The sequence below is a fragment of the Limulus polyphemus genome, unplaced genomic scaffold (assembly GCF_000517525.1).
Source record: "Limulus polyphemus unplaced genomic scaffold, Limulus_polyphemus-2.1.2 Scaffold5, whole genome shotgun sequence".
Taxonomy (NCBI): Eukaryota; Metazoa; Arthropoda; class Merostomata; order Xiphosura; family Limulidae; genus Limulus; species Limulus polyphemus.
Genome location: NW_013665615.1, coordinates 1895889 through 1918106, shown reverse-complemented (window position 1 = coordinate 1918106; position 22218 = coordinate 1895889). Strand labels below are relative to the sequence as shown.

At 31.1% G+C, this 22218-nt stretch overlaps 1 protein-coding gene across 1 annotated transcript in view; it reads left to right on the top strand.

Annotated features, from left to right (window-relative positions):
* Positions 1 to 22218, top strand: part of LOC106473199 (rap guanine nucleotide exchange factor 4-like) — a 274940-nt gene that overhangs the window by 240265 nt on the left and 12457 nt on the right. The window contains exons 18-24 of the mRNA XM_022380258.1: positions 5461 to 5605; positions 7734 to 7831; positions 8984 to 9120; positions 18009 to 18155; positions 18542 to 18639; positions 20404 to 20529; positions 21785 to 21963. Of these exons, the coding sequence (XP_022235966.1) occupies positions 5461 to 5605; positions 7734 to 7831; positions 8984 to 9120; positions 18009 to 18155; positions 18542 to 18639; positions 20404 to 20529; positions 21785 to 21963 (930 nt within the window). The remainder of the gene's footprint in view (positions 1 to 5460; positions 5606 to 7733; positions 7832 to 8983; positions 9121 to 18008; positions 18156 to 18541; positions 18640 to 20403; positions 20530 to 21784; positions 21964 to 22218) is intronic.

Here is a 22218-nt window from a genome sequence, read left to right as displayed (position 1 = left end):
CTTTAGTGTTGAACACCACTGGTTTTTACCTCTGGTTATTATTATTAATGATATGTATATAAACGTTTCGTGTATAGTATAACTTGCGTCATTAGCTTTTGATTATTACTTTCTTTCCCATATTAATGACTGTTGCAGCTTTCATTTTTCAGTAGTATTATTTTTATAGAACTTTCTGGTTTCTAGAGATTTATCGTGTTTCCTTTTCAGATTTCACATTATTTATTACTTCCCGTAGCTAACTCTAGGTACTTGTTACTGGAGATAATTAAAGCATATAGTGGCAAAGCTTCAAATGTATCACATATTATGTTTAGCATGTTGTTTTCTTTGTATTACCTTTCACAGTACAGTATTATGTATTTTTTTATTTATTTATAGCTTTGAATTTTCATAAACGTTAGATTTTGCTATAAATATACATCTTAAACAAAAACAAGTAGCTCATAGGGGTGGCTTAATGAGTTTTCCTCGGTCAAAGGACGTGCTGTTGCTGTTTGTAGTTAAACACAATGCCAAACAAAGGGCTTTCTGTGCTCTGTTCACCTCGAGTATCGAAACCCGATTTCTAGCGTTGTAAGTACGTCGACATGCCGCTGTGCCACTGGAGGACAAAAGACGTGCTAAGGAGAATTGTAGAATAAATATGCATGTTATAAGAAGGTTAGGTTTTTCAAACAAATTTACTTCTACAACAATCGTTCAAGCCAACAGTTAGTGTTCCTATGTCCTCTAAGTAAGGTATGATATATTATAACTTTCAAAAACGATATTAGTTATAACATTTAGTAAATTTAATGTCATTGATTTTTATTTATATTTATTTATTGCTTTTAATAGTCCCCCCACTGGCACAGCGGCATGTCTGCGGAATTACCTGTGGTGGGCAGAGCACAGATAGCCCTTGTGTAGCTTTGTGCATAATTACAATCAAATGCTTTTAATATACTATTATTATAAAAGTGGGGGATGTTTAACTTTTTTTATTCATGAATTATCAGATTAACGGGTCAATACATTTATAACTCACACCATAACGTATCATAAATGTGAAGTTAGCATATTCAACTAACTAATGGAAGTAAAAATAAAATTTTGCAATACCAGTCATTTTACGTTGAGATATATCCGAACTCCAGGAAAATATCATAACTTCAAGTAGTACAACACATGAAGATAAAAAACAAGGTGTTTATATTATATCATGCCAATGCTATGTGAAATATTATGTAGATGAAACAGGAAAAAGTGTTAACGTAAGAGTTTATAAGCATAAAAAAGGTATTAGATATAGAAATACAAGCAATGCCATTTTACTCTATATGAGAGATTCTGACCATGAAACTAAAAATCAACAATAATTTTATAGAAAAATAATTACTTCATTAAAAGAAGAATCGTCGAAAGCCACTTAATCAAAGTCTTCATAATTTCAACAACCTCGAACAACTTCCTTTTCTTTAGTGTCTGTAAAAGAGTTTGAGGTTCCGAAATCACATAGGCGTTGTTGAACAGTTTGCCTACCAGAAGACAACTTGAGTTTGAATAGAACACACAAATGTATCGAAACTAGTTTCTCTAATATCAAGATTTGTGACAGTTTGTTCCATTTAATGTGGTTTTTAGTCGCTGCATAGTGGCTCGTTGAACGGCTCTGATTTTGTTTTTGATTTTCTTACATCTTTGAGATCTAATTACAGTTTTGAACTCAGAAGGTCAAACCATTTAGATTGATGTATTTGGCCATGCCTAAGGTCTCATAGATTAATTTACTCTAATTCTACCTGAAAGAATTTCAATTTTAGGGTAGTCTGTTAGAGATTCTGATGAGTAATAAAATCGAGATACTTTTGAGAGCTGCTTTGGTTTATGTTGTTGAGTTGTGTACAGAGGTTACAGAAAAAAAAATATAATACGAAAAACTTTTTTCTTCGCATGAGATGAATAGATGAGAAACAGCACATACAGGTGTACTTTCTTATGTTAAATGTGATAAAACAACTCTATTCATTGTGATGGAACAATTATTTGTTATATCTTTTCACCCTCACACCTTTAATTCTTCCCTCCTTTATTGACTATTTTAGATTAAATTTGATTCGTATTTTAGTCATTGTCGTTTAAATTGAGATATGTGGAACATTAAGACTGATACGAGTACTCTTAGATATAAGTTAAATACGACCGAAAATGTCTTGTCAGTAATTACTTGTGCCTAAAATAGATAATGATAAATACTTCCATTTTAAATATAGGAAACTAAGTAGATCAACGCCTAAGTGTCGGCCATGTGGTCACTAACTCCTGTCAGCTGTATTTACCTACGAATTTAAAATATTTTTACTTGGTATTTTGTGAGCAATGACGATTATTGTATATGCTTAAACAGACTTGCAACTCTAACACGTTAGATATCATAAGCCTGGATAACTCGAAAATGACTGAGATAGATTACCATTTTGCATTTTATACGTTTCTTTAACGTTCATGATATCCTTGCTATATCACTCACTTATCACTAGAGTACATGGTTGCATACCTGTTTGATTGCCTGGTTCCTTTGACCATAGAACAGATATATTTTCCTTTTGGAAAAATTAGGATTAAATTAGATACGTGTTCTGTTTTATCGATTATGGTATATTTCTATTTAAGAAAATATATGATTTATGGAAATCTTGGTTCTTAAAGATGCTAAATCTTGTTTTATTAACTCTTGGATAAGTTATTTCAAACTATTAATTATAAAAACTTATATTTGGATAAAATTTGTTTTTTTTTGATTCACGATAATATTGTGTCAATCGTGAAACAGGCATGAAATATTTTCATTCATACCATATTTGTTTGGAAGTTGTTACTCAGATTTGTCAAGAAATGCAAGTACCTGTTATATGAAGTATCTTAATAATACTGTTAAGTGCTGGACTTCCCTCTCTTGTGCTGCTTTCTGTTGTTTTTTTTTGTTTTTTTTCAGATTGATTTAAAACAAAAAAAAAGAAATGGGAGCTATGTACCTGAGAAATAAATGTAATTACTTACTAAGTAATTCTAATTTTCATAACTTCAGATTTTGCTTCTACCAGATATTAGTCCAAACCGACAGAAATTAATGTCATACCTTGAAAGGATTATCAAGTAAACTGCCTTATCTTGCTCCTACACATTATGAATAAATACTACACGTTGTACACTGTCAGACATACTTATCTTAAATAAGAAAATCTTAGAGGATTAAACAAGATTACGTGTTAAGTTTATGGTAATTTATGTATAGCTATGTTTATATGTAAATCGTCGTAATATACTTCCGTTTTATCCAAATATTACAGATAACTGTACATATTACGTGTTTTTAGTTAAAAACTGTCATTATTAATAATATTACAGGAACAGTTGTGAGTATTATTCGTGTTTAGTCTTTGTCATATTTATATATATTCACAGCTGAACTAATATCAAGAAAACGCATGCTCTACATATTGTTTTAGTTGAGTAATAAAATATTGAAAATAAACAAATATCTGAGATGATGAAAAATTTCCTCTTAATTCATATGTTCAGATATGTGATTCTGTAAAAATTACTGTCGTAAAAAAACACAAATCTCAGGGAGAGTATCACTGACAAATAATATAACTTTAGCTAGTTATTTCCAATTTTTTAAAATAGGTTTATTATTTAGTTTTTTAAGTGTCCAATAGTTTGCTTCCTTTATTAGAAAATAGAAGAACAAAGGTGATTTTGATATTTCTTGATTCCTAAGTATTTTACACGATAAACAGATGTATAAAATAGGTTGAAAGAATTGGCCATGATTAATAGTTGCAACTAAATGAAATATTTAAATGAATATCTTATAAAATGTAGAAACTTAAAATTCCTAAGCAGTGAATCATTTCAAGTATTCGTATATGGTGTGAAATTACTGAAGAAGGTTTTTTTCTTTTCATTTCCAACTCTCAATAAACATTCCAATTTTATAAGTTACGTAAAGAGGGAAAACAATTTCGTAAAAAGTTTGTTCCCTTGACGTTGGATATTAATAATACTTGTTACTAAAATACATTACGATAACAACATGTGTCAGTACCTTTATAAGGTCATTGATTCCTGGCACAAAAATTACTTTTTGTTTGTTTTGAGATGAAACAATATTATATACTTTCAACATCTCTTACAAAAAAAAATTATTTCTCAAATTATTACGTGATTGGAGATGAAAGTTAGGATGGAATAAAGCTATTTGTTGTTTAAAATGAATCAGTTTATACTGTTTAGTTTAAAAACATTATATTGTTGCAAAAAATAAAGTACACATGAATTCGAAATCCAATTTAAGTGTAACAAACAAAATGACTTACCAAATGATGCTCCTGTATGATTAGTTATGACGCTTTTACTGTACAGATGTGAAAACGTACAATTACTACAGAATTTAGAAATTATAATTACACGGGTCTCTCTGATTTGTTGCTTAAATATGCTTTTGGAAAACTGAGTGTGGAAACAAGTAACAATTACTTAATATTCATATTGGAATGATAAGTAAGAAGGCGAGTAATTGGAATTGAGTGCTACAAATTATAGTTGGGATAAGCTAATTGACAAAACCGCCGTTAATAATATATGGGTACATCAAATGTTTTTACTTAGAGAATTACTTTGAAAGAACTACTTGTTTTTCCATGAAGAATTTATCACAAATCTTTAATGCCTAGCATGGCTAAGTGGTTAGGGCGCTGGACTCGCAATCTGCAAGTCGCGGGTTCGACTCCCCGTCCTACCAAACACGCTCGTCTTTTCAGGTGTGGGGGTGTTATAATTTGACAATCAATCTTACTATTCGTTGGTAAAAGAGTAGTCCAAAAGTTGGCGGTGGGTGTTGATAACTAGCTGTCTTCCCTCTAGTCTTGCACTAGTAAATTAGGTAGCTTCGCGCGAAATTCAAAACAAAACACATGTCTTTACATATTGAATGCTTCCCAAGGAACTTGATAGATTTTACATATAGTGTTTCATTCTAGTAAATATTGGAACATCAGAATTCTTAAATGGCCAAGTATGGACTTCACAAGAAAAATATATTAAAATTATTTCAATTATGCTTTATTTTACGCAGTTGCTATGAAGTCTTATTCCTTCTGTTTCCTTAATGAAATGCTGGAAGTGATAAGAGTGAGATGTTAAAGATATTATTAGCCTTAATGCATCATTCTTCTCACAGGCTAAACAGTTTAATTATTCACAAACTTTGACTTGTGTGATGTATATGTTTTAAATGCTTTGTTTAAAAATCTGATATTATTAGCCTTAATGCATCGTTATTCTCACAGGCTAAACAGCTTAATTATTCAAAAACTTTGACTTGTGTGACGTATATGCTTTACATGCTTTATTTAAAAATCTGATACCACTTTTTTGTGACTCAAAATAATATTATAGTCTTAACTGATCAACTTATAAATTAGATGTGGCCAACTCCCGTCACGAGAAAGAGTTTATTGTCGCCAACAAACGACGAGTAGTACAATTCGTTCACACTTGGGCCATTGTTGTACGAGAGGCTTTCTTTGAAGATCAAACTCTCTGCAGTTTTTTAGACGTAAGTAAAGGGAAACACGTTCTCGCTAGCGTGCTTGCTACTTAGATTTAAATGGCAGTTATCCTTTTTACTAGCATTATAAATATATAAAAACGGTAATAATTTTTCATATATAGAATATGTTAGTTGTTGCTTGCTATTCATATATTACAGGAATACCTGACGTTTGTAATTTATCACACACACAGAACAGAGTCGTTGAGTTTCCTAAGCACCTCTTATCAGATTGTTCTAAGGTATAAGTATTTTCAATACCACGTAATGCTATGATAAGGAAGTGCATAAAATAACTCTTTTGAGTAATTTTAGAGAAACTGTGGCCTCATTATGAGCTTGCATACACAAGCACTACAGCATTCAACTTTACCCAGTATCACATTGTAGGGTTAGTACTATTGGCTCGAAAGACTTAGAATTCAATGGGTCAAATATGTTACCAGGACCATAGGAAACGGTAAGGCCAGTCAAGCCATTGCCTGGCCACTTTGTTTTTCATGGCATAGATAGCTATAACTTATCTATTACAACTTGATTATTTTAATTCAATACATTACGTTGTGTGTATACAGTATTTGTAGTGAAAATGGGTCAAGATTCAATCTAATGGCTTTAAATTTTCAAACATTTTCTGTGGGTGCATGTTTTTCAGACTCCACTAGAAATGCCTTGCTTTGCTTGTCGAGTAGTGTGCTTTTAACACATCGTGTGTCACATTGTTTAGCTGTAAAAATGGCCTGACAACTCAAAAATTGTTTCCTAAGGCAATGGTTACATGTGCTGTACACACACGTATTTTCTTATGTTTAATCATGTAAGGATTAAAGACGGTTAAATCTTTAAATTTCCTACAAACATTGTGCCATTACTTAGAGCATTAAGGCATTCTTAGTCCTCAACTTACATCTTGAAGCGCATGTAAGTTCTGGATGGAGAAAAATATTTGATACCCTTAAGTCTAAACTACTAGAAATAAAGATTTTCTGAAAATTAAAGTTTTTAGTGACATGAGATACAATTATAAACCTTTGTCTGAATCATTAAGAATAAACTATTAAATATTATTTCTAACACTTGAGGCAAATTAAAAAACAAAGAATAGAATAAATGAAACAAAAACATTTAAATTGTTGGACAACCCGATCTTTCAAGGAATTCTTTATCAGATAACTTTAAAGTTTTTTACAGTTTATGTTCCTAAAATGTGGTGCAGAACTTAAAACTATGAACATCGGGAGGTCCATAGTTCGGATATTAAAAGAATGCTTAGTAACGTGTAATTGTTTATAAACACTTACATTTATTTCTGAGGATATTTTCGCGTTCGTTGACCGTTTACTAATATATAGTACAAATTTTACTGCAAGCAGATTTTGATATTGTTAATGTATGGGAAAGTTGTTATAAATATTAATCAACAATATACAGAAACACAGAAATTGTGTTTAAAGTAATTGTTTTGTTAACTTTTTTACCTCTAAAACATAGTAGATGTAAATTATGTTGCAATGATTCCGTAGCTTATGTTTCGTAATTTATAGCACTTCTTTGATAAAAATAAAGAAAAAGTTTCTTTTTATCACTTTCATCTTTGATGTGAAGTTTTGAGTGGTTACAGTTACACATTGGCTAAAGACTTTAGTTAATATCGTTTTATAGTATCATATTATTTACATATATATCGTTGTTACAGATATCTATTTTGTGTATAAATTTTGTAGAAAAAAAGAATCCGATGCTGACTTCTTAACTTACAAATTATTCCCGGAAATGTTATAAAATACTTTCTTGAGTTGACTAATCCTAATAATACGAAACTTCGAATCAATGTTAATCATGAAATATTAATTTCATCGCAAATAATTTGTGGTACATTTTGTTTTCAATTATTTTTGGTCATAAATTAGTAAATTGAAACATACACTATTATTTCTTCATTAACTTGTTTAATAAGTGACAGGAAGCCGGAAATTCTGTAAATAATTTTAATTTTTGTCAAAAGAAAGTTGTATATTCAATAATCCCTTAGTAGTACCTTTACTTTACTAATTACAAATCTGTAAAATTGTGTACTATGTGAAACAACATGATTTAATACAGAAAAAAATACGTACACTTTCCATTTATCTAGGACTTGCAAGCGTTACTGTTTCAAGACTGCGAATTCTACCTTGGACATCTTCAAATGGAAGTTAAACTACTGACTAAAATGATCGATGCCAAACAAAGGTTAGAGAAAGTTACTTTAACGTTTTACAGCTAATATTTGTATCATCTTTAATCTTAATTTAAAGCTAAGAATACAAAAGTAAAAAATGGTTTGACTTTTTTTTTATAAACAAAGGAGGTTTGTAGCAGAAATTTACCTTATTTCTTTGTAAGATGATGTGAAGCTAATAAATTTAACTAAAAATAAATTCATTACTTGCTGTATTCACATGCTAAAATAAAGAACACATAATTCGTTAATAAGAAGGTTTAGTTTTTAAAAAACAAAACTGTTTATGCCGAAGACGAACCTAATCTAACAAAAAACAAAACATGTGAATAGTGTTATTCTATAAAGAATATTTTAACTTTCCTGTGGACCGGGAGTGGCATAGCGAATAGTGTAATCAGACTATGGATACGAGGGTCAATGGTTCGCATCCCGTTGCCTCAATATCGCGCTACGCAGTTTGTGGCTATGGATGCATTATAAAATGAAGGTCAAATATCATTATTGGATTAAACTATCATAAACGTTGACGATAGGTGCTGTTGACGAACTACTTTTCCTTTAGTATATCAATTTAAAATTAGGGACGGTTAACATTTGTGAAGCTTTAAACGAAAATTGGTAACAAACAAACGAACAAGTAACTTGCCTGAAGGTATGAATAGAAGTTGTTTTAGTGCTTCCCTATTTGTTCTCTTAAAAATATTTCAGACGGACTGTTTGTTGAGCTCTTTTCTTTGTTTGTTGTTAAAAACAAAGCTGCGCAATGGGCTATCAGCGCTGTGCTCACCACGAGTATTGAAACCCGGTTTTTAGCGTTATAAGCCTTGAGACTTACTGTTGAGCCATTGAAAGACTCTTGAACTCTTCGAGAGAGAGAATTGCAACTTTTTAGAAAAGATAGATGCATCTACAAAGTAATCGTCTACATAATCCAATAACTAAATATCAGTTTTAAATTTTGTTTTTAATTACTGCTTTAAAGTGCACGTATTTTATAATAAAATCAGCATATTTTTTCTCGAAAATCATCTTTTTTAGTGATTCGTCATTTTTATTACATTTAAAAAGTCGTTTTTCATTTCATATTAAATAAGAACGGCTTTACTAACTGCAAATACATAGGGTAATATTTTAATATCTCAGTCGCAAATCTTTAAAAGATTTCAGGAGGAATTAGCAAGCACTGCACCTCAGCGATGGAAGGTTTCAAACAGCGGTCAAATAGAAAGACTAACATCCAGTGGTTCTGCTGAAGAAAACGAGGAGGAAAGTCAGCCAATCAAGTCTAGAGACGAAAGTAAGTTTCCATTAAAATATTTGTGTATCTCGGAATAGAATAATGTAATATCAGGACATCATTTATTAATTTGTATATACTGAAACAATTATTTATACTAATATAATATAAACATTCTAGTTTATGAAATACCGTATTAGCTCTCATACAACTTTTGTACATTATGCTCTTATTACTACTTCGGTTAGAGTTTATATATTTCTTCTGTGTAACAATATGTGTAAACAAACACTAAATTTATCACGATACATTTTAACATAGGTTTTGAAATAATGTTGCAGTGACATGTGATGTATTATCTTTTACACTTATACAAAGAACACCCAGTTTTATTATTCGTTTTGTCAAAGGTTAGATAATTATGTGTCTAGGTTAACTTTTTTTGATAAACTTAAGAGACAATACAAAATGAACATCTAGACGTACTTGAAAGCTCATATACACCAATAGTATTAACAAAGCTGATCTCACTAAGTTGGCCCAATGTAGTAACAATTGGGGAATATCTAAATGTTCAATCAAATAGCTATGTAAATAAAATACGTCTCTATAAACAAAACTAATGATTGTACATTTTGAAAATATCCACCACAAAATATGCAGTTATAACCCATGACTGTAAGTACGTTTATACTTCAATTTTACACACACACACACACACACACACACACATATATATATAATCTGAAATGAAGGAACTCTCCAAGAAATGGCACCAAAGGGTAAAACTATATGAGCAATGCTTTGACCTTTGATTATTAGTTACATGCATGTCATCGACCACTACTTGGGAAACAATCAGTTTTCTACCATTACCTTTGAAGACTTTAAGAAATACAAAACCTGTAAAATACCTGGGATAACAATAAAAGTTATTGACAAAAATATTTCAATGCCTCTTATGTTTTGTTTATGGTGATTTATTCTTTTGACTACTAACATGCTAAAACAAGTATATACTGCAGGTATTATTACAATTAGTATTTTATAAACTAAAATGTTTACGTAAATAATATATTAGTATACCTTGAAGATTTATTAATAAATGTTTCAGTATGCATTCTAAATACGTGATTTTTACTTACGTATACTGATGATAGTACGTTGGGTTATGATGAAGCATGAGTTTTATATATGAAATATAAATGGAGACTTGTATTAGATGTTAGAAACTAATATTCATGGTGTGTAACATATCATAAAAGACTAAGCTAGACATGCACAGGTCAGGATTTTATAAACTAAAATGTTTTCGTAAATATTATATTTTTAGAAGCAAAAGTGACGCTGTTTAATTAACATTTAATTCAGGACGCATCTTGTGTATCCACAAATTTTCTTTAGTGTGGAGCATTTCTTTGCTGTACACAGTGTTTTGAAGTGACATTTGCGTCCCAGTCCTGTAAACAGTAGCGTGCGGACGACTGATTATATGCTGTGTTTTGCACATGTTCTTTAATATGTGAACTCAGACAACGTACTGTAGAGCCCACATAGCCAAAGTTACATTTAATACATATAAATTTATATATGACACAAGAGCGATGCGTTATAGCAATCCTGTCTTTATATATAAAATAATTACTTAAATGAAACATCAGTTTAAAGAAAATTCTAGGCTTAATATATGGATAAATTTTATTATTCAGAATAGATTTAATTTTTTCCTTAATTCTACAGAATGATTATCAGTAAATGGTAAAATGCAATAAACTACTTTTTTTGTTTTCAACCTGTTTACTAATTTTTGGAGTGTTCAAATCTTTTAAATAATTCCTGATAAAACTATCAATTAATTGTACAGGAAAACTATTTTTATGTAAAACAACCTTTATGTTTTGTATTTCTTCATGGGATGATGAAAAAGAACTAACTGTTTTATAACCCCGATGAATTAAATTATAAGTTAGGTTCTTTTTAAATTAAAAAGGTATAAAAACTATCAAAATGAAAATATTGTCCTGTAAAATTTGGCTTATGATAGCACTTAGTGTTAAAACTGCTACCTAAATTAACATTCTTGGTATTTAAGAAAGGTAAACTATCAGCTGTTTGTTCTTCAACTGTAAATCTAATATTATTATGTTGATTGTTCAGATAATTTTTAATTTCTTGAATATCAGGTTTATTCTTAAAAGCTGCAAATGTATCATCAACATATCTTCTATGGTATAATGGTTTAAACTTTTCCGGACAACTTTTTAACCATTTTTCTTCGTAATAACTTAAAAACAAATTAGCCAAACTTGGTGCAACAACTGAACCCATAGACACCCCATCAAGTTGTTCATAACGACAACCATTAAAAAAAATTGACTCTGTGGTGACAAGTTCTAATAATTTTATAAAAACAGGTTTAGTTTTACCCCTAACAACATCAGAATTTTGTAAAATTAAATTACTACTTAATTCAATTACATCATTAACTGTAAATTTGTATATAAGGATTCAATGTCAAGACTGGCAATATAGACGGGTTCGTCAAAAAACAGTTTGGACACGTCTTTGGAAAATTCAAAACTATTTTTACCGTAAATTCATTAGTTACATGAGATAAAAAACAACAAAATCCCTGCTAACTTACAAGAGAAAGTACCTATACTTGACACAGGACTGTAATACAAATGTCACTTCAAAACACTTTAACATCTTGGAGTGCAGGTTCTAAAGAAATGCTCCGCACTAAAGAAAATTTGTGGATACACAAGATTTGTCCTGAATTAAATGTTAATTAAACATTATATTAGTGTACGTTGAAGTTTTGTTAACAAATATTTTAGTATGTGTGATACTTAAGTCTGAGATTTTATTTACATAATATAACATATTAGGCTATGATGAAAAGTAAGTTTTACATAACAAAATCACAGAAAACTGATTTATAACTGACTATTTGTATGATTTTTAAATGAAAAGATAATTCATGTTACCGTAACAGTTTCAAAATCCACGTGAGGAAATACCTGTTTTGAAATAGTCGAAAGATAATTACTTGATTTATAACTAAAGGTACTTTTACGATTATGATTATGATTGTTAACTCTTTTTTTCGGTTATAAAGTACGTTCATTTATGAAAAATGTATTTGATGCTTTGGTAAACTAATAAGTTTAAATATTATGGTGCACATAAAGAGAAGTTGTGAAAGATACGGAAATGGAATTTCTGGTTTGTCTGTCAGCTTGCTATCAGCTGCAATATGTTGAAGAAGTCCACACCATTTCTATGTGTGTGACCCTGGTCAATAAGTATCTATAAATCGACCTCACCTTGAGACTCAACATATAATACTTGAGAACAATATATTTTGTCTGATATATAGTAAAACTGATTTTTAGGTGAAAAATTATTACATGATACCGTAATATTGTTTCAAAAATCTATGTTTTGAAAAATTACATTTTCTGAGTCTGAAACATGCTTGTCAGAGGCTTGTTAAGATTTAAAACAAAAATTATTCTGTTTGTTGTAGACTGATATGTCTGAATATGTAACTGACTTTATAAACACTATCCAGAAACAATTAAGTATTCTCGATTCGAGTGTTGTATAATGAAATTGTAAATCTCATACATTTCACATGTGTGTAAAGTTGATGTAGTTTTTAAGTCTAAGTAGACATCATAAATATTAAAAGTAAAATGGAATCAATGATAGTGAAAGTATCTTTCATTTTGAACAAAAAAACCTAAGCTGTATTTGTAGACTGACCCTATTTGAACTTTTGCCCAGTTGCTGTATGTCGGGTACAGTATTGAGTAAAATGTTTTTGGTGTAAAGTGCAGTTGAAATAGAAGAATTGTACACTATCGTTTATCAACTATATAAAATCTTACACATTGAAATGATCAAATAGTAATATGGACATAATGTACAAATAGTTGCATGAAAGCTAATCCAGTATTTTATAAACTACAATGCTTACGTAAATAGTATATTAGTGTACCTGAAGTTTTGTTAAGCATGTACGATACTTTTTTAAGTCTGTTATTTTACTCAGATATATTAATGATAGCATATTGAGCTATGATGAAATGGGAGTTTTATATAAAGAAAATCGCAGAACACTAATTTGTAACTGATGATCAATATATATTTAATGATCTTTCCATAAAGTGCCAGTGAAATATAATTCATCGTATGCTACCTAAAAATGTTTTAAAATCTTTGTGAGGAAAATATCTGCTTTGAAATACTCGAAGAATAATCACTTGATTTATAATTAAAGGTCCTTTTACGATTATGATTGTTAATTCTTTTTCAGTTATGTTCATTTGTGAAAAATGTATTTGATGCTTTGGTGAACTAACATTTTAAATGTTATAGTGTACATAAAGAGAAGTTCTTAAATATACGGAACTAGAATTTATTGTTCGTCTGTCAGTTTTATAGAAATGAAAGCATTATATGTTTTAGCCTTAGGGGGACCCAAGAGTCAAAACTTTCTAAACTTGCCATCAGCTGGTATGCATCAGTAATATATTGAAAGCGTGACCTATCAGACCTTGTTTTGTGTTCTTAATATCTATTGCAGAAGAAAGTTCGCTTATGTCTGTTGTTACGTATTAGAATTGCAAATGGTCTGAAATTGAGTTAACTGATAAATTAAAATTTAGTAGTTAAATTGTACTTTGGATTTAGTATCTAAATATATACTGATATATTAGTCAATTTACGATATTTGCCAACAAGACTGATACACACCGTTTTCGTTTTTAACACAAATACGTTTTAATATACACACAATAATACAATTTACAGTAACAATTATTACAAATAGTTATTACAAACAATGGTTTATAAACAAAAGCTTTACAAACTTACAAATAATATAAAATCTTTTTTCTAGTTTGGAACTCCCTTGATATCTTATCGAGGGTTTACGATGAGCGAGTTAATTACGAGTTGATGTAAGTAAGATTCTCCGGGAAGCTAGCTAGCTTTGTCCTTGGCCACACACGCTAGATTTTCTACCGTTGAAGTTAGGTAATATGTTCGTAAAAATACTAATGTCCGATGAGAATCCGCTGAAGTTAAATAATTTGTAATGTTCGAACTTTGTAATGATTCCTAGTCAAATATCTGAAGCTTTCCAATTGATAAGCGTTATAATAGTTACAGTTATAGCTTTCGAAGTTTATAGGTACTGATCATAGCGAACTACTAATAGACACTCTCATTTTGGCGCGTCGCGTTGGTTATATTTATAACTTTGTGGAGGCGTTCTAGAAATTTCAGTCTTACGTAACAATATTAGTTAAAGCGTTTACGTACATACATGTATTGTTGATTCTTACTCTCGAGAATCTTCTACAACTTTGGATAATAGGCGGGAGTCATGTATGTTTCTAAATATAAACTAAATCTAAACAACGTTCATATTAAAATAAATACATAACATACATAACAAATTCGTCACACTGTAATGACATGTTTTAATAAAAATCAATAAGCATTGTATCTAATCCATCAACAAACAAGACTCGTGAAAAGTTTTCTGTAGGAAAGTAAGAATAACACCTCTACAAATAGTAATAGTTAAACATGGTTACTTATAAACTTTAATGATAAACTTATAAAGCTAAACATGAGATTTAACTAAGCGTCCTTTTCATGGTGAATAGAACTTATATATTAATTATAGAAATGAATTAGCGATAAGTAGTTTACATATAAAACGTCAGAAAATGTAAAAAGTAAGATTAAATATAGAAGTGAAAACTATAATCAATATGTTAAATGCTTACTAAATTATAAAATACAATAATCTTTCTTGTTCAATATTAAAAAATATAAAAGGATTTCAGCAGTACCTTAAATGTGTTAGTAACACTATCCTCCTGTTCAAATACATGTAATACATAAATGAAAACTATAAACATAAGTTGAGACAAGTTGAAATCTGTATGCAATCTTACAGAAGTATAGTAACACCGTTCGCCTTTGTAAAACACACACACACAATATGCCTAGTAACAGCATCTGTTTAAATAAACATTACCCTTAGTAACAACGTCCGCCTATAGAATCTTGGTAATAGCATCCGTCTATAGAAACACCATCAGCCTTGTGGTAGCATCCACCTATAGCAACACAGGTGATACTAACACAATCTAGCTCTAGAAACGGCAAAAAGTATGTCATGCAATTGAATATTTAAGCAAAATCTAAAAAGTTGCCCATAATGATAAAAACTATCGAGTAGAATATCAGATTTAATATAAGTTATACTTATAAAGCGAACTTGTAATTGTAATATAAACTTTTCAGTACTGATAATTTAAAAATCAACATTGTGCAAATTAGATTACATTATTAATTTTAAGACTTTAAGATTATTACTATAAAGTTGACGATCCGCGAACTATCTGTGCATCTTCTGGTTCCACTTCGTGGCCATAGCAACACATCTTCTGGCAGCAGATAACTTCCGCCTGCCATGGTGGCCTGACGTGCTCTTAGCAACATACTCTCTGGACAACTTTCGCTTGTTATATCATTCTAGCAACATGCCCCTAGAAACATACTCTTTGGACAACTTCCGCCTAGTAACTCGCCCTCTGGTTTCACTTCGTAGAACTATGGCGACATCGTTTCTACCCCCTCTCCTTTTGCCTTAGGTCGATACGCGTGTCGCCCTCTGCAACAATCCGGATAACTACTTACAGTACATTAAGTTGTTAGGAAATGATCAGAGGGAGCGGCTGTCTTTCTTCTTCAGCAGTATGGAAACAGTACGCCCCCTTATGATTTTGAAACATTATTATCATATTAGATGTACAAGTCAGGAAGAAAGAGACTGTGTTTGGCGCGGTTTTGAAAGAGAAATATAAAAGACAGAGGAGTAACAGACCTACTCTGGTGCTGCACTCCAGAGGCGGGTGTCTCTCAAGGAGGAGTACTTAGCTCGACACTGTTTATCATATATGTCATGCCTCTCGAAGACCCAAACCACATTTTTTGCTCATAGTTCGCAGATGATGTTGCAGTCTGGAAGAGTGCCCCAAACCCAACAACAGCAACATACGATATACAACCACTACTAAACGAAATATAATTGTACTGGAATAAGTGGAGAATTAAAATAAATACGCACAAAACACAAGACATATTATTTACAAAATCGTACAAAACAAGCAACTTAATTACGCAGTTATATCTAGACGGGACTCTCTTACAGATAGAAACATCAGCAAAATTCTTAGGGATTACATTTGAATCAAAATTAAACTGAATACCACACATTAATAGCATAAAAAATCAGAATTTGGAAAAGAGCGAGTTACCTTAGGAGCCTGACTGGCAACAAACAAAAAGCTTCACCAGAAAACATATTAAATATTTACAGAACATACAAAGGATCAGTCGTAGAATATGCTTGTATAACACACATCAACAAACTACAGCAAATACAAAACTATATTTTAACGAAAGCATATAGAGTCCCATGATCAACAACTCACAATTTCTACACAACTCCCCTCTATACATCCTAAATAAGAAACTTGCATGCCAAACAGTGCTAGGCTAATTGAATCCTAGACACAAACGTAGCTCTATTTTAAAAGGGTTTTGTGTGTAAAAATATGATTACGTGTGTGTATATGAGTGCTAAGTGGAACTGTATTGTGAACACGGACTAATAGTGCGATCATACGTAAATGAAGCTGGTAAAATTATACGACTTAATATTACCCCATCACTTAGACATGGCACGAAAAGGGTATGGTAATTAAAACTGCGGAAATGGACAAAATTTAACATACTGTGAGTAATGCAACAACGTAACAAGGGTTATTACCTGGGATTCAGTAATAGTGCAAACAAAATAACAATTCCTGAGAGGGAAGAAGAGGTATACGCTGAACTGACCCTCCCTGGGAGAAAACATGGGCCGAATCCCGATGAAGATGATGAAAAAAAATGAGAGTAACAGAAGGAAAAGAAAAGATCCCGATAGGAATATGTACAAACTAAAAAGGTTGAAGGGAAAGTGGAGTGCATGTATAGCTCGATCGTAAGAAAGTGGTGTAAGAAGTCTGAAAGGGGTTATGAGTTTTTCGCGAATGAAGTTAAAAATTGCCCACTATATTTTTTGCTTCCAATTTTGCCCGACTGTCAGTATCTATTGCAAGCTAGGAGGCTGCCGCTTCAGCTCACTCGCCTCGTACGCCTATGTAAGCAACATTCACGATTTGGATACTCGTATTTAGTTAGTCTTTAGCTTTGATATTTTTTCTCTCTCAAAATCGGCCCGGCATAGCCAGGTGGTTAGGGCGCTCGACTCCCAATCTGAGAGTCGCAGGTTCGAATCCCCGTCACACCAAACATGCTCGCCCTTTCAGCCGTGGGGGCGTTTTAATGTGACGGTCAATTCCACTATTCGTTGGTAAAAGAGTAGCCCAAGAGTGGCGGTGGGTGGTGATGACTAGTTGCCTTCCCTCTAGTCTTACAATGCTAACTTAGGGACGGCTAGCGCAGATAGCACTCGTGTAGCTTTGCGCGAAATTCAAAACAAAAAACAAACTCTCTCAAAATTAAAACTCCTATTAACTAAAGCACATATTTTTCTTTGTTCTCACATATAAAGTCCTTAAATATAATTTTAAAAAATTGCAGTTTAACCCTTTGAGTGTGGCTGCTTTAAATGTGCGCGGAATTTATGCGAGTCGTAACACTGTATACAGTACACTCGCAATTTACTATCGGAGGCGGGCTATACCATATACGGCGAATAAGCACTCATTGGATTAACGTTGCTATAAGAGAGATTTTGTTAAATAGGTTAAATTCACTTCTTTCAATCTCTACATTTTTAAGCTTTCGATATGTGTATATATATATATATAATTTCATGTACTTTCAAATGGCTTTCGTACATTTTCCAGTTATATTTAGAGTGTACTGTAGCGACCACACTTACACAACTTTAAAGACCTCAGTCGTAGCTACAGCTGAAACTATCAAACGAATCGCTGCAGAGAAGCTTGGGCTGAAGGATGATTTGGTGTTAGCTGAAGTTAGATCGGTAGGAGGTAATGTGTGTTTAAACTAAATTTCTGTCTTTTAAGATTCTTAATCGCGGAAATGCTCTTTAAGTCAATTATTAAAGAAGACAAAACTTAGTTTTGTTTACCAAATATTAGAAGAATCAAAATGTGTATATTCTAAGGTTAGTTTCTGTTAGTAGGATATGTAAAGTATAAGGCCTAATATGTTTATTGTATGAAAAGCAATAGTATTTATAAATAGAAAATGATAAATATTATACGATGTTCTAAGTTTGAGACACCAAACCGGCTTAAGCTAGATAGAACATATGTGGACTGCTATATGAATATTACCACGTTAAGGCTAAGCCAAACTGTTCAGTAACGTTACATATTATCGGGTATATTTAGTATGTACTTTACTATTTCAGAAATATTTCCATTTAAAGATTCTGAAGTCAGTGTTCCAACAGGGCTTACTATTAATGGAAGAATATTCCTTTCAAATGTGGACCAAGTGAATGCTCTTGTAAGTGTAATATATTATCATATTTATAATTAGATTTTTATCAACATTTCAAATTCTATGAACGATAGAAGAATGCTTCTAGGACAATGTAGTATTTTCTTGAAATCATACAAGTTTATCATGATCAGTTTATAAGTGATTTAATATTATATGTTTACTTAATTCATTTTATGCATGAATTTACACAAGGTCTTATTTGAATCATTAATATTAAACTAGCCAGATTTGACTTAACTATCAGCATTATGATTCTACTGCCGTTTTGAAGCTGTTTATCCGCTTCGTCCAGACTTGATAAAAGGTGCAAAGAAAATCATATCATTTATAGTTGTTTTTGAAAACTAAAGATAATCAGGCCGTAAGCATTTTCATAACTGTACGCAATGTGCATCTGTCTGCTGTTCATCATTCTCAGAATCATGTGGCTTAGAGATCGATAGCTCTGGTAAAGTACAGAAAGTTGGATTTCAGCATAATTTGCTGAAAGTTTTCAAATAGTTCTAGAATTCATAGTGTATCATTAATCAGCATGTTATACGTTGACAACAAGAGAAATTAGTCTAATTTGTACATTATCTATAGAGTTTATGAAAACCAAAATTTAGAGTATTTTGATGTAGTAGACGTGATGCCGTTAAATGAATACATATAACCTGTTTCCTAGATATCTGTAAATTGTTCAAAGTTAGGTCTGAATTAGTTCTCGTATATCGTCACAAGTTTTGTGATTTGGAATGTTATGTCGTTTTCTATAGATACCTAGGTATACATTCCACAAATTATGTATCACTTGCAGTCAACTATTAATTTTATGACAATAATAATACACCACCTTTATCCACAGTGTAAATTAATGCCAAGAACAGACAACACTAGATTAGTGGTAACATTTGTTTTGATTTTATTAGATGATGTGTAGTCTTTGTCACATCAGGGCGAGACGAATGAGGCCTGTCTAGGTATGATAAAACTAATCTATATAGTATAAAAAAATGCAGTTCTTTTCAGTTACCTTTGCAAGCCCCTTCAAAATGTGCAATTGATAATAGATATAGATAAACAAAGTGAGCAAAGATTGAATTTAGCGGTGGGCTACCCAGTTATTCCAGACTGAAAAGAACTCTTATTAAGTTTTCGTTATACGCTGAGATTCCAATCATGTCGAGGAAAATTAAATTTGTGCATCACGAAATTATTGTTATTCTTTCTATATACGTATTTGAACCACCAAACATTAAAGTAATCACAGCTCAAAACTATTAAAATACTGAATTCAAAAGTGTACATCTTAAAATGTAGGGCGAAATATTCTATAAAATACAACTGAAATGTGGTATTTAATCACTATATTATGATTTTTAAAAAAACAAATATATCAGTTTATGTTTATATTATGTTTTACATAACGCATGGTTATCCTCTGTTTACATTAGTCAATAATATTCATTTTATGACGTATTACGCATGTTTTGCAATGTCGTTACTTTTGTTCTTATAGGAAAATAGTTTATAAACAACCACAATTAATTTTACAAAGTTGTTAAGTTCAATAAAAACATAGTTATTTGCAATTTATAGCCAGATTTTTACCACTTCAATAATTCTTTATTGTGTTATAAAATCGTATTTGATTATTCGTTGAAGAGTATAGGTGTATTTGAAATTCTGGAGATATTCATATATCTTGCAGATAGATAAAGTATACAAAAGATAAAAATATGATATATGGGACGTACAAATCTTTAAAGTAAAAAAATGTTTCAGAGACCTCTTCCAGAGCAAGAAGGACCAAAAGAAGGAACTGGTGATGTACTAGAAATGTTCAGTAGTCACGACCTAGCCCACCAGATGTCTCTGTACGACTGGGAGCTATTCAATGCTATTCACGAGGTTAGTTACGCATTTGCTTACCTTAGTAATCTAAATATAAAAATAAACTTTTCAGAAGACGTATGATATTCAAATATAGTCATTCATCTGTTTCTGTATAATGATAAAATCTCATAAAGAAATTAGTATTAATTATTAATAAAATTCAATACTCTTGAGTAATGTTAGCGTTTATTTAACAGTAAATACTGGTCTAAGTTAGCAATAAGAAGTGTGAAGAAGTATGAACATTTACAAATTAATTTTTTTTACTGAAATTCCACATTGATCGCTATTTATCTTACAATGCCTACAACTCTTCTACTTTGATATTACCACAGTATTTTACAAAGAAGTGGAATTAAATCAATGAAATATAATATCTGAAAAATCAAAGAAATGGTTAGAATGTTCGTGTATGAAAGTACTTAAATAGTCGATATTTCAACCAAATATGAAAGTCGTTTGGTCGAAATGTTGACCGGTTACTATTTTCTGTCCTTACGCCAGTTTTAATCATTTCTTTGTATTTTCATACTGTATTACCCTCTTGCTGCAGTTGTTTGATATTCGTTCTACTATATAAGAAAACAGTGATGTTCAAAATTAAAGGTTTGGTCACATTCTTCTGCTGTATTTTTTTTAATATTCAGAGTGAAATTAGTATATATAATAATGTATTTATCACTGCAGGATTAGTCCGTAATGCTAATGTTTATTTAATTTTCAATATTCTTTATAGAGCATGCTTGTCAAACAGTTATTATTTTGAGAAGAAAATTCAGCTTTCTACGTTTCTGGGTGACTTGTCAACTAAATTTTAAAGAATCAAGTCAAGACGATTTATGATCATGATATTTTTAAGGATACGTTTGTTAATTAGATTTTGCAAACAAGATAATTTTAAGATTTATTTTTGGGGATTATATCAAAGTTAATATGAAGATTCATTGACGTTTCTCCTCATTGAAATAACGTACAGTAAAAGAATCTATGGTAAAATTGAAAGACAGGGATATCTAAAAGCCGATTTGTATTGAGAAGCAATTAAAAGTAATAATAGCCCGATCTTAACGTTATCTAAATGTAGATTAAAGCACACCAACTTTTATTATGGTCTGATATTTTGAGGAGATATTAGTTCAGGAGATGTGCGTTAAGTTCGAGTTCTATTTTCACTACTCTATAGAAGGAGTTATTAAAAATAATTATAATTCATAATGAAAATCACACGATGGTGGATTAAAACACTGTTTTTTTGTGTGTGTGTTTTCAGTATGAACTGATCTATCAGGTTTTTGGACGACATCAGTTCAGGAAATCTATGTCAAACTTGGATATGTTTTTGCGAAGGTTCAACGTACTTCAATTTTGGGTAGTGACAGAGCTTTGTCTGGCGTCCTCTCTCAGCAGACGAGTTCAACTTTTACGGAAGTTCATCAAAGTGGCTGCATAGTAAGTTTCTATAAAACAGTCTAAACAAGAACTAATGCCTTAGATTTTAATTCTTTGAATGAACATGTTAAATGTTAGAGAGCAAATTAAATTTCGCCTTGCAGATAAAAGCCATAAAATTATGAAAGTGCAATTGGGCAATAACAACATGCATCTCAAGAATAACAAAGTCACTTTGAAAGATATTAACTTTTGTAAATGCTTAATTGTACGCAAGATCCCAATAAAATTTAATCAACTACCAAATTCTAACTG